General features: G+C 35.8%; 1 protein-coding gene across 4 annotated transcripts; it reads left to right on the top strand.

The window, feature by feature from the left end:
• The first annotated feature begins 371 nt into the window (after positions 1-371).
• SUA (suppressor of abi3-5) lies at positions 372-15775 on the top strand. Of its 4 annotated transcripts, XM_021442146.2 has the most exons (17): positions 372-585; positions 831-925; positions 1161-1263; positions 1454-1494; positions 1781-2531; positions 2621-2692; positions 2786-2878; positions 2957-3036; positions 3789-3942; positions 4353-4440; positions 4530-4621; positions 4702-4770; positions 7513-7692; positions 11574-11766; positions 13195-14163; positions 14362-14546; positions 15309-15775. In XM_021442146.2, the coding sequence occupies exons 3-17, from the start codon at positions 1216-1218 to the stop codon at positions 15486-15488; spliced, it is 3195 nt and encodes a 1064-aa protein (XP_021297821.1). In that variant the 5' UTR covers positions 372-585; positions 831-925; positions 1161-1215; the 3' UTR covers positions 15489-15775. The 4 variants fall into 4 exon arrangements, with proteins under 4 accessions (XP_021297821.1, XP_021297820.1, XP_021297819.1 ...); XM_021442145.2 differs by lacking the exon at positions 372-585 and having other exon boundaries at positions 645-925; XM_021442144.2 differs by lacking the exon at positions 372-585 and having other exon boundaries at positions 645-1263; positions 3792-3942.
• The last annotated feature ends 313 nt before the right edge of the window (positions 15776-16088 follow it).

The following is a 16088-nucleotide window of genomic DNA, read 5'->3' as shown; positions in this document are numbered from 1 at the left end:
CTTCGTAATGAAATAAAAAATAATTTAAAAATAAAAATATAATACCAAATTTGACCAATCAAAGACAAATGTAGCCTCTATATAGCCAGAAATAATCTCAAACTAATCGAAACGACCAATCTAGGCCAATTTCAATGGCCGAAAATGACATCGAATAGATCAAATCTAATGAATTTTAAAATTTGTAAAAAACAAAAAATAATTTAAAAATAAAAATATAAAACCGAATCTGATATATCAAAGATGGATGTAAACTAACTGAAGCTTCCTCCACTTCCGTCCTCCCTCTTTCATCTGTCTCTCTCTCATCCTTCTTTGCTCTGATTCAACCCATTTCCTGGTTTTTTTTTTTCTGTTCAAAATCAAGAGCTAAAACGGTGTGTTTTGACCAAAAGTGAAAAGTCAAAAAAGGCCAAGACAGGCCTTGCGGTACCATTTGGGTCTCCCAAAGGGGGCCCGGAAGAGAGCCTACTTTTATGCATGGATCGTTGTGTTATGAGTAGATTATAGATTTTGCTAGTTTCATTTTAAGTTGTTGGAAGAAGGAAATTGGGAAACTCAAGTGTTTTCTTGGAGGGCTTTTAGGTAATTTGCTATAGATCCTAGGGTTTTTAGAAATTGTTTGTGCCAACCCGGGCCTGGTTTGGTATTTTGATTCGGTGGTGTGGTTAGTTTAGCTCAAAGCTGTCTTTCCTCCGCCGTATCTTCTTGCTTTTTGTTTTTTGATAGGCGATATATCTTAACAGAATCTTAGTATAATAATAATAATAATAATAAACATAGAGATAGTAATATTTACTGATAAAGTCTCTGAAACGATTTTGCGGTAGAGAGGAAAGCGGATTGTAGAATCGTCGGAGGGGCAATTAACGGGAGATGCTGATTGCTGGCCTGATTTGATTCAACCCAACCCAATTCCTGCCAGGTAATAAACAATCAAGTGCAGATTGTGGCCTTTGTCAATGGACAACATCGATTAGAATAGTAGTTTTCTTGTTTGATTTCTTTCCCTGAGTTCTTAGCTCTTAGCTCTATCACTGTGGAAGATGGAAAGGGGATTTCGAGGCCGAGGCCAAGGCCAAGCCCAAAGTCATGGGAATTCTGCTTCCTTGGTTCATAAATGGCATAACCGTCTCTGTTTCTTCTGCATTATATTACAGGGAATTAAACAATTCTTCGCCCCAACCGAAAAGCCTTTGCAGGGAGAATATCGATATGGATCCTGCTCGCTACCCTCTTCAGCAAGGATGGGATAATAACAGCGTAATTGCGGTTTCCTCCTTTATAATCAATCACCTATATGGGGTCATAATACCGGAAATATTTTCGGATCTTGTCATTCTCTCATCCCTTATACAAAAATGAAAGAAAGCCGTGGGGCAGTGAGGATATGGACTCTGGATTTGCCTAATTGATATTTCTTGCTGACATAGCTTATCTCTTGAATCCACAGGCTCTTGAGGGGTATTCTGGTGTCCATGAGCCCAATTTCCGGTGAGTGCTGACTGCTGCTTATCATCGTCTGCACGGTTATTTAGTTCACATGGGTAAAAAATTCCTAGTTAGAAATTCTGCCCTATTCATTTTTGTGCTTCATCACACAGGTACATTGTTCACAAATTATTTGCTGATGAGACATTTGGCCTTTTGTTTTAGGGCTTTCATGCCTTTTTTTTTTATTCTACTAGAATTTCTATTGAAATACTTATTTGCACCAACATTTGGATTCATAATATCACTTTTTATCTTTTCTCTTCCGCTCTTTTTCTTACCATGGCAGGGTTGGTGGTTCATATGATGAGAGGAGGTTTCTAGATGAAAGATACTCAAGGGATAATGTCTATCCAAGAAGTGCTTACCATCGAGATTTCTTGGAGAGGGATAATCACTCCACTCCACCTGCAGCTGCCGCAATCTGGTCTCAGTCAAGGAGGAGAAGTTATGAGGAAGAATATCCCCATGATAGGGATTCTAGACGTCATCAGAAGCCTTATGTTGATTCATATAGTGACATGGATACATTTCGTGATCATGAGATCACTTCATTTCAAGATTTTGATAAGTTTCGGGATGGCTATCGTGGTGTTGACAACTTTCGTGACCATGAATTTGACAGGCCCTCTAGGTGTGGGGGACGAGAACGGGATGACTACTCATATGATGATTATGACTATAGGCCCCGTGTTTCCCATCAGAGCAGGGAGGACAGCCGTGAGAGGGATTATGAATATGGTCGACATAGTTATGATTCTGATTATGAAAGTGGCAGTCGGAGAGATGGCAATTGGAGGAGGCGTGATTCTCGTGATCGAGATCGCTCGAGTAGAGAGAGAGATCAAAGTCCACATAAAAGGCATGAAAGGTCTCGCTCGCGATCCCGTGGACGTGATGGTCGTCCCAGATCAAGGTCACCTCGAGGTCGAAACCATGGGCGAAGCCATAGAGAGGACAGCTATGATGATGGTCGAAATGAGAAAACTGAGAAGCGAAGGGACCGTGAAGAGAAATATCAGCGGGGGCATTATTCTGTGGTGGGCTTCATTTTCCATGTTCCTAATACTTCTGCTACTGCATTTTGTTATAAGCTGTGCGATTGGATAAATATTCTGCTTTCTTGCAGGCACCGTCTGCAACTATTGTTGTAAAGGGTCTTTCACAGAAAACAACAGAAGAAGATCTATACCAGATTCTTGTAATATTTTGTTCTTTGTTTTTGTATTGAGTACTTTCTTCTGTCACTAAATATAGCTTAGTTAACATTTCTCCATTTTTATGTGGCCATCAGGCTGAATGGGGGCCACTTCGTCATGTCCGTGTAATTAAGGAGCGACATTCTGGCATTTCTCGTGGATTTGCGTTTATCGATTTTCCTTCTGTGGTACCTATCCCATCTAACTAGTCAATGCTTTGTTTTTTGTTTTTTAAATGTCATATGACAGAAATTGCTTCTGAACAGGGGGCAGCACGCACAATGATGGACAGGATTGGTGACGATGGTCTTGTTGTAGACGGTAGGAAGCTTTTCTTTGAGTACAGGTAAATTGTCTTCCTACAATCATAATTGCAGTTGTTCATGTGTCAGTCTTTAAATCTTCTTATTTTGCTATGTGATACTAGGTTTTAGGGAAAAGTATTTTAGTTGTACTTTTTAATTGTACTTTTTACTATTCCTCTCTTGGTTTGATAGTAGAAAACAGGTTTGTAAGGGTTTTAATGAAACAGAAATTTGATTGATTTGAATTTGAGAGCAAAACAGTAGCTGAAAAGTAAAGACAGCTGATGGATAATGCAAGGTATTTGCAAAGCAGCAAAGAGGGAACACAAGAACCTCACACATTTGTCAAACACTGTCTCTTTTATTTATTGCAGGAATGCTTCTGCATAACTGTAAATGTTAAAATAGAAATTGAAATAGAGAACTGGTTTAAACATAAAACTAAGCACTCACCTTTGGTATCATATATTATGAGGTTTCATGCAATGGAAATCTTAAATTAGTTCTATTTTACCTTTTGGTATACCTTAAATGTGTGAAGTATATCATATACACCTTTTTTTAAACTTGGATCATTTATGTTTCTCCATGCCTTGAGAAATTAATATGGTTGAAATCGGTAATAGATATTAAATTGAATGAAACATTCTCACCTTCTAATTCTGTTTTTATTGTGAATTTCTGATGACTACAGAAAAGAAGACAGTCCTCCATTATATGCAGCATATTTGGTTTTCCTGTAATGTGTTTGCATACAAAACCATTTATCATGTTGAAATCTGTTCTGTTGCAGTAGTAAGCCAACTGGGGGCACTGGTGGACCTTTTGGTCAAGATAATGCTGTGAAATCGGGTCATTCAAATCATAAAAGCATCACTGTACCTTCTGATTGGATGTGCACGATTTGTGGATGTGTCAATTTTGCACGACGAACTTCATGCTTTCAGGTCAGTATTTCCTTCCCACTCTGTATGATTTTGTTGTTATAAATATCTGTAGATTACCTTCCTGCTATCTCATATCACTAGCCCTAAAAGTAGGTAATTATGGTTGGCTAGCTTCATGTGCCATTGGATGAAGACCTACCAGAAAGTGATGCTAGGAGCTAGGCTAGGGATGTATCATGTACATTGATAGCGGACGTCAAAATTGCAATGCACTGTATTTTGGGTGTTGAAACTTTGATATGATTATGAACTCAAGTTTGGCTTCTGAATCCTATTATTTTTCATCTAGTTCTTTTACTGGTGGTGTATTAGGTTGTGTCAATCTACAGTTTGCTAATAATTATGTCTACAGATTTTGCCAACTGAGTTGATACAAATTTGATGTGCCTTTCTGCTGACCTTCTATGCAGTGTAATGAGCCACGTGCTGATGATGCTCCACTAGCTGACATATCTTTATCAAATTCAACATCGCTAGGGAAGAAAGGGTCTGAATCAGGTTGGTATCAGCTGTTAGAGCTGTATTTTAAGCAGGCTTGTATCATGTTTGTGTACTTGTCACACTTTATGAAGTTGATGTGTAATTAGGTCCTACTCATGTATTGGTTATTCGTGGGTTGGATGAAAATGCTGATGAGGAAATGCTACGATATGAGTTTTCTAAACATGCTCCAATTAAGGTATACGATTTTATCATGACACTCTTTTGAAAATAGACTCTTTTCTAGCACCTGCAAAATCTTATGCGCTGAATTTGCAGGATCTTCGCCTTGTTAGAGACAAGTTCACCCATGTTTCTAGGGGATTTGCTTTTGTGCATTTCCATTCGGTACGTCTTTCTTCTTAATGGCAATTGAGCCTCTCTCTTGATATTTTAAATGAAAGTGCAAAACATGAAATACTAATGGGTTCTAAATAAAGTTGACTCTTATAATTAATATGATTATATGCATTGGTTCTAATATTATCTGGTCTTGCTCTAACTCACATAAAGCAAGTGTCGAATAGGAAGTTTGAGGATGCCTATTCCCAATTTCCTTTTTAGTGTGGCGCTGTTCTCTAGTGCAAATAAATATCAAATTTGTTGCTAAAATTTAAAATTTATCATTGCTGTTTTGCACAAACATTGGTATAACTATTGAGAGAGCTCTTTCCTTCCTTTTTTTTTTTTGAAATAAAAATTACAGGTGTCCACAGGTCAGGCTAATCACCCAATCTGCGTGGCTGTGGGCATGATTTTTTAAGCTTGGGATGTTATTATATTAATATATGATTAATTTTTTAATTTTAATTCTGAAACATATTATGAAAATATTAAGATAAAAATATTTTCTAATATTTCAATAATAAATATAATTAAAAAAATTGAGTGGTTCAGGACAAGCTTGGATATAGGTTTTTGTGGTGTCAGCCGGGCCCGTCTTGGCCCTGTTCGGTCCATGGGCACCTTATAATAGTTAACATAGTAGGTCTTTGTACATTTATGTTTAGTTCACGATAAATATCATAAATAATAGCAGAGGCAATTCTGTTGAGTGAAAAAATACTGCTATCTTTTAAAACTAGTATTCAGGTTACGTGCATTGCGTGTGAATCCTTGAAGCTCTAATCAGTTTTAGCCCTCTTGCTATACTATTGATGGTTGGAATAACGAAAACTAAACTTGTGTATGTATTTTGGTTTTACTTTAATAAAATTTCATGTGTTTAATTAATGTTTGAAGCTTGGATCTCTCTTATGCTCTTCAAATTTTTAGTGTTTTTAGTATTCTTATTTGATTGATCTTTATTCAATTATAACTATGACTAGAAAGTAGTAAAAAAATTCATATACCAACATATAGATTTTCAATGATTAAAAATTCAAAAGTCTTAAAATTAATATTAAAAACTATATGAAATTAACAATAGGAGAAAGTTATCTTCCATTATAAACATCAAGACCCAATGGCCTCAATTCTATTTAGTTTTTATAGTTTTTTAAAATCAATCGCTTTATATAGTTATGAAGAAAAAGGATTCATTGGCTAATTTAGATGGGATATTGTCTCTGGACACATATTTCCTTGCTTACGTCCTTCATTTTCCCCACTCCACCCCTTTGCAATTCCCTTTTTCTGTTGGCATCTATTTTTGTAGCCATAAAACATCAAAGTTGTTACCTTAAATCATGCTTTTGGTGCAAATCATGGTAATCCACGTTTTGGTAACAATGCAAATAATAAATTCCACAAAGTCCCTATTAACAAAGGTCTAACTATGTTTCAAGCAGACACCCAATGGTTAGAACTTAAGACTCCATTTTGGGGTCTCGAGCTTGAATCCTGATGGATGAGGTGGGATTTATGGGACGAGAGAGGGTTGCGTCCTTTGCATAGTCTAATATCACATGTACTAAAAAGAAACCCCAAAGTCTAACTATTGGACCTTTATTTATTTTGTTTTTATACTATCTGGGTTTGTTTATTTTGATTAAAACTTTTGACCAAAAAAATTGCCTTGGGAGGAACAATAAATGAATGAAAAGTAGTAATTAGGAAAAAGCTTGAAATCTTAAACCAATTTATAGATTTAATGTTAAACAAAAAAAATGGTGTTTTTATTAAAATACTATCAAGTTGAAGCTCCCTTGGCAGTGGATGTAGCCAGAGAGTTTCATCATTTAACTCACAACTCGCTTTTGTTATATTGTGGGCTGTTGCACGACATAAACATGTGAAAAATGAAAATACTCCATATAGAAGCTAAGTGTGTTGTATCGTCAGTTTCCATTACTCTTATAACTTCACAAACACTGTCAATTTTATTTACTTCAAATATATATAGCCTGCACCAAAAGGCTGAAACATTAAATAGCAAAATGGAAACACAAAAGTATAATTATATAATAAAACTCATTGTAGCACTACTTATAATAATCACAATTAAGTAGTTGAAACTTTAAGACTACATCTTGGTTTTAAACTCTTATTATTATTAATATCTGAATTGGATTAGAACTTAGATAGTTTAAGCTAGCACTGAGTAGAATATTTATATTTTCATCAAACAAAAGTTTTACTAACATTTGTGCTTTTATAAATATTTTATATATTATTTAGTTCTCCTGCCATCTTACGTATGAAGAATGCCACAAACTATGTTATCTTGTGCAAGTGAACAGAGCAGCTTCTCTGCAGGTGATAAAAAGAAAAATATCTGGAGCCTTAAATTGCTTTAATTGATTTTTCTTCTCCATTATTTTATATAATGGATGCTACTTCTAACTTAAGATATGGTCTTAAATAAAGCACAATAGCATAATCTGACACATTGCTGACCACATTGTGGGGTCTGCTGCTACTATAGGATGCTCATCTTAGAACTCTGTCCTCCCTTACGGGCTATGTTAAAGCTATGCTCTTATATTTTTTCTGCTATTGTTACTTTGTCTCTTTTTAAGATTTTATTTCGGTATCATGGGGATTAACTGCCAGGAGAATGGTTAAAACAAAAAGAAGAAAAAAAAGTGCTTACCTTGTGTGTCTGGTAAAATTGTTTGTAACACATGAGCTATGTATGATGTCATGTAGGTAGCTGATGCCACCAAAGCTCTTGAAGCTACAAATGGAACGACCCTTGAGAAGAATGGACAAATCCTAAGAGTAGCATATGCAAAGAGTATTCTTGGGCCAGGATCAGGGACTTTGGGAACTTCACAGTCGAGCAGTCTTGCTGCTGCTGCTATTGAGGCAGCAGCTTTTTCTCAACAGGTAATTGAAGATATTGTTATTTTTAATGATGCCTGACCATTGAGAAAAAGATGTTAGCTGTGATAAAGATTAAATATATTTTTGCTGTTTCGGGAACTACAATTTATGTTCTTGCAGCAGCATTTACTCACCTGGTACTCCAAGAAACCTCTATTTTTGATGTTGTGTTTAGAAACTGCATATCATGCTGTGTTATATTTTTCGTGTGATGCTTTATATATTCTTTTTTTCCTTTCCAAAATCATACTGTAAAATTAATCCTTTGAGAAACTTGGGTAATTCAGCGGATTTCAGCAAAAGTAGACTAGGAGCCTTAAACAGCATTAATTTTCTTTAGCAATGAGAAAGTGCTTCGCTAGTAAGTGATAATTTTATATTAACTTTGAATCTCCTTTATGTGCTCCCAAAGATCCATGGTCTCCCTCCTATATCTTTTTGATTGAAAAGCTAAAACGACAAAAAGTGAGTTATATTAAGTACAAACGATTGGAGATTATTAACTGAAAAAACAGAATATATTTAGCTGGAATAGTAGGTTGGGTAATTTTGTCAATTAATGTTTCTGAAATGGATTATGCTTGTTGTCTATCAGGACTTTTATTGTTGGTGGTTAAGTTAATATGACTTTTATGTGGTTTTAGTTTATTGGAATTCAGTCTACCTATCCTGGAAATCCTAGCAGAGTCTATCAGTATTCAGTCTAGTTAAGTTAATATGACTTATTAATGAATCTGCCTATTCTAGCAGAGCTTTCCAATAAATGTGTTCTGGCAAAGATTTTGAATGCATGGTGGTAAAACTATTTCCTCCTTTTCTTCACTTTGTTGTTATAATTGATGCAACAAACTAGTAATTTAAATGAAAAGAGCAATAACAGAAGAAACACTTTGAGAGCAATTAGAAACTTCTGTGGTGTCACACCTCAATTAGTGTTGCATCTCATCATAATTCACAATAATATGGCTGAATATATCTTCTCAAAACTAACTCCAATAGAAGGATTACAGCCCTTTATATGGGTTGTAAAGAGGCTAGTTTTTAATCAGCTCTAACTAAGGAGGTGCTAGTTAGACTGTCCATCATTAAGTATACTTATGATGAAGCAATACAAAAGAGAATTCTTCATCCTTAAATATTCTTAAGGGTGCTGTAATCCTAAATAGTTACTTGTCAAAAGTGCATCTGAACACTTCCCACCCACTCAATAATACACAATTATTATGGTAAGAAATATTTATCGGCCTAGTCAAGTCCCAAAGTCTTCCTCAATTCTCATGCCTATAAGAACTGTTTTCCTCCTTTTATTTATTTTTAAAGGCTTATTGGATCGTCATCAATAATATTTATGGGGTATCCTCTTCGTTTTGCTGTGTTTCTTCTCTTCTGCTAACAGGTTATTTTCATTACTTTAACTTATTTCTTGCTGTTAGATAACTCCTGCAATCTGTCTGCTTGCTGCCAGCCACTGTTACACAATTGTATCTCTACTTCTCATGTCCACCCAACTTATCTTTTTTGTTTTCTTTTTCCTTCAATTACTCTGGAAGAAAACATAATTTGTTCTAGCCTAACTCACTACACAGTGCAGACAGATTACTCCAATGTCCTATGCCAGGTAGGTTATCCTGCATTGTGAAATATCCCTTGTCCTTTCTTTGAGCTTGCAGGATGGTAAAATCTGTATAGATGAGATATTGTGCATGAAATACTTGGAGGATGTTTATTGCACTTGATTGAATGGTCAAGTTGGTGACCTTTGAACACAATAGGCATTTATAGTTGCTCATGTCCTAATATACAGTGCAATTATAGCAGTCAGCTGTTGTGACATAGATTTCTGAACTTTAGAGAACCAAATGTAGATTTAATATGTTTGCACATGCTTTCATACTGGTACTACAAAATTTTGACTATTGATACAGGATCATATGCACTATTTTGAACATCCCTGACTCTTCTTGGGCATATGGTACCATTAGTCATATAGTGCTTGGTTTGTTCTCATTCATCCATGTTTAAAGCTAATTATTTGATAATAACATTAAGTAGCGGTGTCAGACTAACTTTATTGTCTCGTAATACTCAGTCTTTAAATACTGGCCTCAATTGGCTGGTTGAACTGGAATTGTCAAGGACTTTAGGCTGGACAACCTTGTCAACCAAGGTAAGATCAAAACCTTGGTCAAAACTGCTCAAACCAGGGTACATGGATAAAGCCCAGGTCTTAACTTGCCTGGTTAACTGTTAATTTAAAAATAAGAAACAGAAGAAAAGAAGCAGAACAAAAAACAAAAACATCATGACCACCATTGGTCTCCACACCTAATAAAATATTCTTAATACTCAAATGTGCCAATTACCTTGTTATCTTAAGGGAATATAAAAGAAGATAAAAGGGGTGCGTCCACTATCAAAGTATCAACCCTATGTAATTCTAGATCTATTGATCTTTGATCTAAAGGGGGGATAACATGAAAGAAAAAAAAAAGGATTAGGAGATTTTGATAATGATGTTTGGAATATGGTAATATAGCTTGGTGCATGGAACTGATAGAAAGAAAGAAGATTTTTGGATCAGTTACAAGCGGGAAAGTAGTATATGATAAGAACCCAGGAATAAAAAAGAAAGATGGAAAGAAGCTCTAAATGAGGATTGTGGAACTGAAGGAGAAACGAATGCTTCTTATCTGATAAAAGTCATAAAAGAAGTAAGTAGTATAAAGTAAACCAGGCAAAAAAGGAAGAAGCTGTAATTAGTCGAAAAATGTAGAATGTCATATCATTATAAGGTGTCATTTAGAGCAAAGAAGTTATTTGTGTGCCAATGTCTTAAAAAATCAGACTTAATTTTTTTTAAGGAAAGAATTGATATTGTCAGGCTTACGTATGGAGCTGGGGTTGGTGGGTCAACGTCTGGGCTGGATGTGTTTTTCATTTGTGACATAATTCTCCCATTTCACATGGTCTAGGAAGCTTAAAAGAATCGATCATAATGGAGGTCCTTGGATTAAGAATGTTTGTAATACCTAATGTATTGACAATACGATCGCTTTTGTAGTATTTCATCCTTTCTATCACTAAGATGTACTGATCAAAGTTTGTATACATCTCTTCATCATTTTGTGAGCAGCTCTTCCCTTCTTTTTAGAGGCATAGAAGTAAAAGGAAAATAGGAGATACAGGAATTATGAATATTTGGGCTGCCATAAGGAAAAGGTCTATTTGTTAGTGTTTTAAATGCAAAGAAGGAAATTGTGAGAAGGCCACTGAAACATGACTGGTTGATCAGTTGTGTATTTTAAAATGTTAGGATTTCAAATTTTTTGTTATGGATGATTAATTCTGATTCAGTTCATGATGTGTGCAATTTAGCAAGATTGCAAAAGTTTGGCGTGTAAACTCACCGAGGTTCTTGCTGAATACTTTTGGGACAAAGTTTTAGAGGGTTTCTGATGTGTTTGGTCTAATGTAACCTTAGTTATTCTCTCAAAAGTTTGATTGATGTTGATGTTCATATTGCCGTTATCAGACACAGTACTTTCTTTTTGTTTCTTTTTTTTCAATTATGCTTTTGTCAATTGATATTGAATTTAGTATCGTGTAGCTAATGGAAGGGAATAACTTAGAACAGAACCTACTATCAGCACTTAGAGCCAAAAAACAAACTTCCTTAGATTTTTATAATTAGTTTGTTGAGCAATGTGTTCTTTTTTAGTTTATGTGTGTGCCTAGTGATGGATCCATGCAGGTCCTCTTTTTTAAGCTTTTATAATTTTATGTGAGTTACATGGTACACGAAGCTGTTGCATATTTCCTGCATCCTAGTTGCCATCTTAGCTCCAAATGCTTCTTGGACTCATTATTGTCATTTATCCTTTCAGTTTGATGCTGTTGGATGGACACCAAAGGAATATAATCCAGATGACAAACAGTCTACTGGCGGGCAGGAGCAAGTTGTTGGTTCAGTTGCAGTTCAACGAGATGGTTCAGCTTTGCATTCTGGATTTGTGTGGGATGAAGCCTCTGGTTATTACTTCGATGCTGCTTCTGGGTTTTATTACGATGGAAATACAGGTTTACTTTTGCATTTTATTGAAGCTTTCCATGATGTTGTATTTCTTTTTTTGCACATTAGCAGTCAATATTGCTCCCTCTTTTTCAAATTGAATGTCCATCTTTCCTTTTTGGATTGTTCCTAAACTATGTCTACTTTCCTTTTTAAACACTCAAAATTCTTACTTTTTCTATGTTCCATATGAACTTATAAATGTTTTTTAGTTTTTGGCATTAAAAACTATAGTTGTTATGCCAAAGTGTTTTCTTAGTCAACGCCTAGTCAAATGTAGATATTCAATTTGGAATGGATGGAATAGGGTTGGATATTTATATATTTTTTAAATAATCTATTTACTAATTTTGGCATAATTTATTCCTGAACTTAAATAGATTTTTGATAGCAGAATGAAAATGTTATATTTATTAGTAGTTGCATTTATTGGAGATTTGTTTAACGCTTGCAAATGCTTTCTTGCTGCAATGTTTCCCATCGTGCATGGTTCCTTGCTCAAGTTGGTCATTGGTGGGGTGTGGTTAGGTTGAGTCATAGCCTCAATCCTTACCTTGAATGGATAGATGGTAAATTCTGAATAAAACTTGAAATTGTTTCTTCGCTGTTGGCAAAATGATCTGTTTTCGTGAATGAACATCATTCAAAGCTAGCTCTCTCTCTCTCTCTCTCTATATATATATATATATATATATATAACAGAGACATTTGCATGATTGTGAGTGTGCTTATGAATGAGATATTATGATCAAAAGTGAGTGCTAGGCATGTTGTCGTAGTTATGTAGGAGATAAATTTGCCTTGTGGCTCATTGGCTAAGTTGGGAAATTTGTTCAAAAATTTATATATTTGGTAGAACTTAGGATTTAGATTTGGAGTGAAAAATGGTCTGATTTTATTGGTCTATGTTGACAACATAGTGGCTGGAAGATGTGTGGCGGGTGCTAGATATTTCTGCGAGCAGTCAAATAAGAGTTTGGAATTCATTTTGGTGAGATTTAATGAGAAAGGAGCTAGGAAATATGTAGTTTTTGGATTAAGAAAAGGTCAACACTGGAAGTAGGGTTAAGGATTGAATGACACGATAAGATATGATGCTTTGTGGCAGTTCTAAGTGCTGTGAATAATGACAGAAGTAACTAATAGATTATTGGACTATGGCCTAATAGCTACCGAGGACACTTGGACCAATTCAGCTACTAAAGAACATTTATCTAACCTAGGTATTGATGTGCCACAGATATTCTATACTGGTAACAGAATAAACCTTAATCCCTGTATGGAGAAAAAAATTGTGAAATGTTTCTATGCCTATGCAAACCAAATGGCTTAATGCTTTTTAAAGTTCTTTAAGTTTTGGAGCTCAATATATAATAATACTCTGGAGTTTCAATTTGAGGCCTTCTAATTTTGTTTTTGGCTGCTTCAACATGCAGGTCTTTATTATGATGGTAACAGTGGGATTTGGTATTCGTATGATCAACAATCTCAGCAGTACATCCCTTGCAGTGATCAGAATCAGAACAAAACACCTGGTACACAATCTGAGCCTTCCAAGGGTACTGATGGTTCCATTAACAGGAAGGCAGTAATATCTGCACCGGCTGCTACTGTCGTGTCTGTTGAGAAGGCAGCCTCATTACCTGATGCGGTCCAAGCTGCTGCAACAGCAGCACTAGCTGCAGAGAAGAAAGAGAAGGAGAAGGAGAAATCAAAAGAGATAAAACTTGCTTCAAAAAGTAGTATACTGGCTAATAAGAAGAAAATGAATAACGTGCTGACAATGTGGAAACAGAGGAGTTATGAAGGTCAGGCAACCCGTTTGGCTCTTGATGACAGTCACTTGTCTGGTTCAGCTGAGGATAGACCTCTGTCTGCTGGACAACAAGCAAAGAGCAAGGTTAAATTTGATGTGATGGGCCTGAAGGAGAGTAATACATCAAGTTTAGGAGTCAACACAACTGCCCAAGCTGCATTTACTGGGGGTTTGGAGTCTCCTGTCAAGCCCAGGCCTGTGAGTAACAGCTCAGGGGGAACTTTAATGGGAGTAATAAGAGGCTCTGCAAGGGGCCTGGTGAAGTCTGATACTCCATACACTGGATCATCTGCCGGAGTTTCCACCTCTTCAGCTGCTGCTGCAAGTGGTGAAGGTTCTTTTTCATCAACAAATTCAGATATACCTACGGTCATGACTCCCTTTAGGACGGATGCGTCTGCATTGGGTTCTTATACTCCTACTGTGACTGGGAGTAGTAAAAGAAGGTTTTCTGAAACACCAGTGCCTTCTTCAACCAACAAGGAGCAGTCTCATATCGCTTATAGGGATCGTGCGGCTGAGAGGAGAAACTTGTATGGTTCATCGTCCACCGGGGATGATCTGCCTGACCATGAGTTCTGGAATTCAAGTAAGCTTGTTTAACAGTGTTCATATTATCCCAATCATTGTGCTTGATACCTTCAGAATTATCTCCAAAATTAGCCATCAGATTATTTTAACTATTGGTTGTTTAAAGGCCTTTGGCTGTGTAACTTGATGGGTCCATTGTTTTATCTTCATACTTATTATTAATTCGTGAGAAATTCTGCATTTGTGTACTTTCAAGATCGAGATTTGGCATCCAAAAAATTCTCCTCAGATCCAATGCCTTTCCCACCTGGTGTTGGTGGTGGACATGGGGTAATATCAGATGATGTTCAGAGTTTTGAGGTGATCACGGCAGAGAAAGCAATTGATGAAAACAATGTGGGCAACCGAATGCTCCGCAGTATGGGTTGGCATGAGGGATTGGTATCATTTCTCTCTTGTACTTTTTAGCTGTTAATTTCTATTTTTCAAGTGCTATCGAATTGCTTCATAGAACCCTTTAGCATTTTTCTGTCTTCTCTCTTTTGTTAAAAACATGAATAAGTCCGACTTTCAAATGGCCCAGTTATGTGGTGTTGTTCAAACCTATGCTACCTCCAGTTCTTCTGTTTCCCAAGGACCACTTTTAAGACATATTTGACGGATATATATATGGCTTTCTAACCCCCTCCAAATATATGGAAAAACTTGAAAAACAATGAACATGCCTGTGTCAGACACATACCCTATTTGAGACTTATTCTTGAGTCCCAAGCAAAATCAGTTAAAGCCTCTGCATTCTAATGTCTGCATTCTAATGTTAACTTAAAGGTGATAAGCATACAGATAGAATGTAATGCACAGTTTATCGTCTTTTGCTAACATTTTGATAGCAAGTGCAGCTATGTTTTTGTTCTGATTATAATGAACATTTGTAACACCCTAGAGTCAGTACTAATTACACTGTCTAATAAAATACTTTTCAAATATTTTTATCATCAATGTTCTTTCATAATTGTAAATTTACTTGTTTTCTTCTCTCATCAGAAAATATCTTCTTACATTTTTTTAATTGTAGGTAAATTTGAGTGCTGAAATTAATTGGTACATCAGTTGCCATTATGCATCTTTGAAGCAGAAATTTCTGACAATTTAAATCTGTGGGATTGTTTTTTCTTGTTTTTGTGCATTTCATGTGATGAATAGGGATTGGGGAAGGATGGAAGTGGAATGACAGAACCAGTTCAAGCACAGGCCATGGATAGTAGAGCAGGACTTGGAAGTCAGCTGAAGAAGTTGGACCCGAGCCTTGAGGTGCAAGCCGGCGATAGTTATAAAACCGTCATTCATAAGAAAGCGCTTGCTAGGTTCCGTGAGATGTCATAGGTAGACAGATATGCAGTGATCAAAAATCGAAAGCTGAAAAGAAGTGGAAATTGTCTTTGTTTATAAACATGTTTAGATCATTAATGAATCTTGAGGTTGTTTAGAACTGTTACAGTCGAGCAATTTGGAAGGAAATTTAGATTCATAGCTTTCAATTTTGTCTGAGAGTGGAGTTGTTTTAAAAGACATTTAATCAACCTTGAGATTGGTAAGGTCTTTATTTATTTTTTTGCACCTAAATGCTCCCTATTAAAAGTCTGAACTTCTAAGGTCCGATCCTTCTGGTATTGTTGAACCACTTGTCAAGCTTTCTAGTTACTTTGTCAAAAGCAGCAAGGATAGCACTAAGGTGACGTTTGGTATATTACAATGCAATGTGATTACAGGTAATGTGATTGCAAGTAATGTGATTGTAAGCAATGTGATTACAGGGAAAATAATATTACAGTGTTTGGTATGTAAGTAAAATAATGATTAAAATGCAGGGAAGATAACATTGCAGTGTTTGGTTTACAAGTACTTTAGTAGGAATGTAATGCTAATTGTCAAAATTATCTCTAATTATTAAAATATAAGTTTAATATATTTATATTTTTTATT

This window comes from Theobroma umbraticum, unplaced genomic scaffold, assembly GCF_002168275.2.
Source record: "Theobroma umbraticum cultivar Fairchild unplaced genomic scaffold, ASM216827v3 scaffold_239.1, whole genome shotgun sequence".
NCBI classification, from domain to species: Eukaryota; Viridiplantae; Streptophyta; class Magnoliopsida; order Malvales; family Malvaceae; genus Theobroma; species Theobroma umbraticum.
The sequence above is the reverse complement of the archived record's forward strand: the minus strand, read 5'-3'. Positions and strand labels throughout refer to the sequence as shown.

Bases quoted from the DNA above. Each gene is read 5' to 3' on its own strand.
- SUA (XM_089785378.1), top strand. From the start codon at position 1,093: ATGGGAATTCTGCTTCCTTGGTTCATAAATGGCATAACCGTCTCTGTT. The intron at 7,693-11,573 runs GTAATTGAAGAT...TTATCCTTTCAG, and splicing joins CAGCAGCTTTTTCTCAACAG to TTTGATGCTGTTGGATGGAC. The intron at 11,767-13,194 runs GTTTACTTTTGC...TTCAACATGCAG, and splicing joins TTATTACGATGGAAATACAG to GTCTTTATTATGATGGTAAC.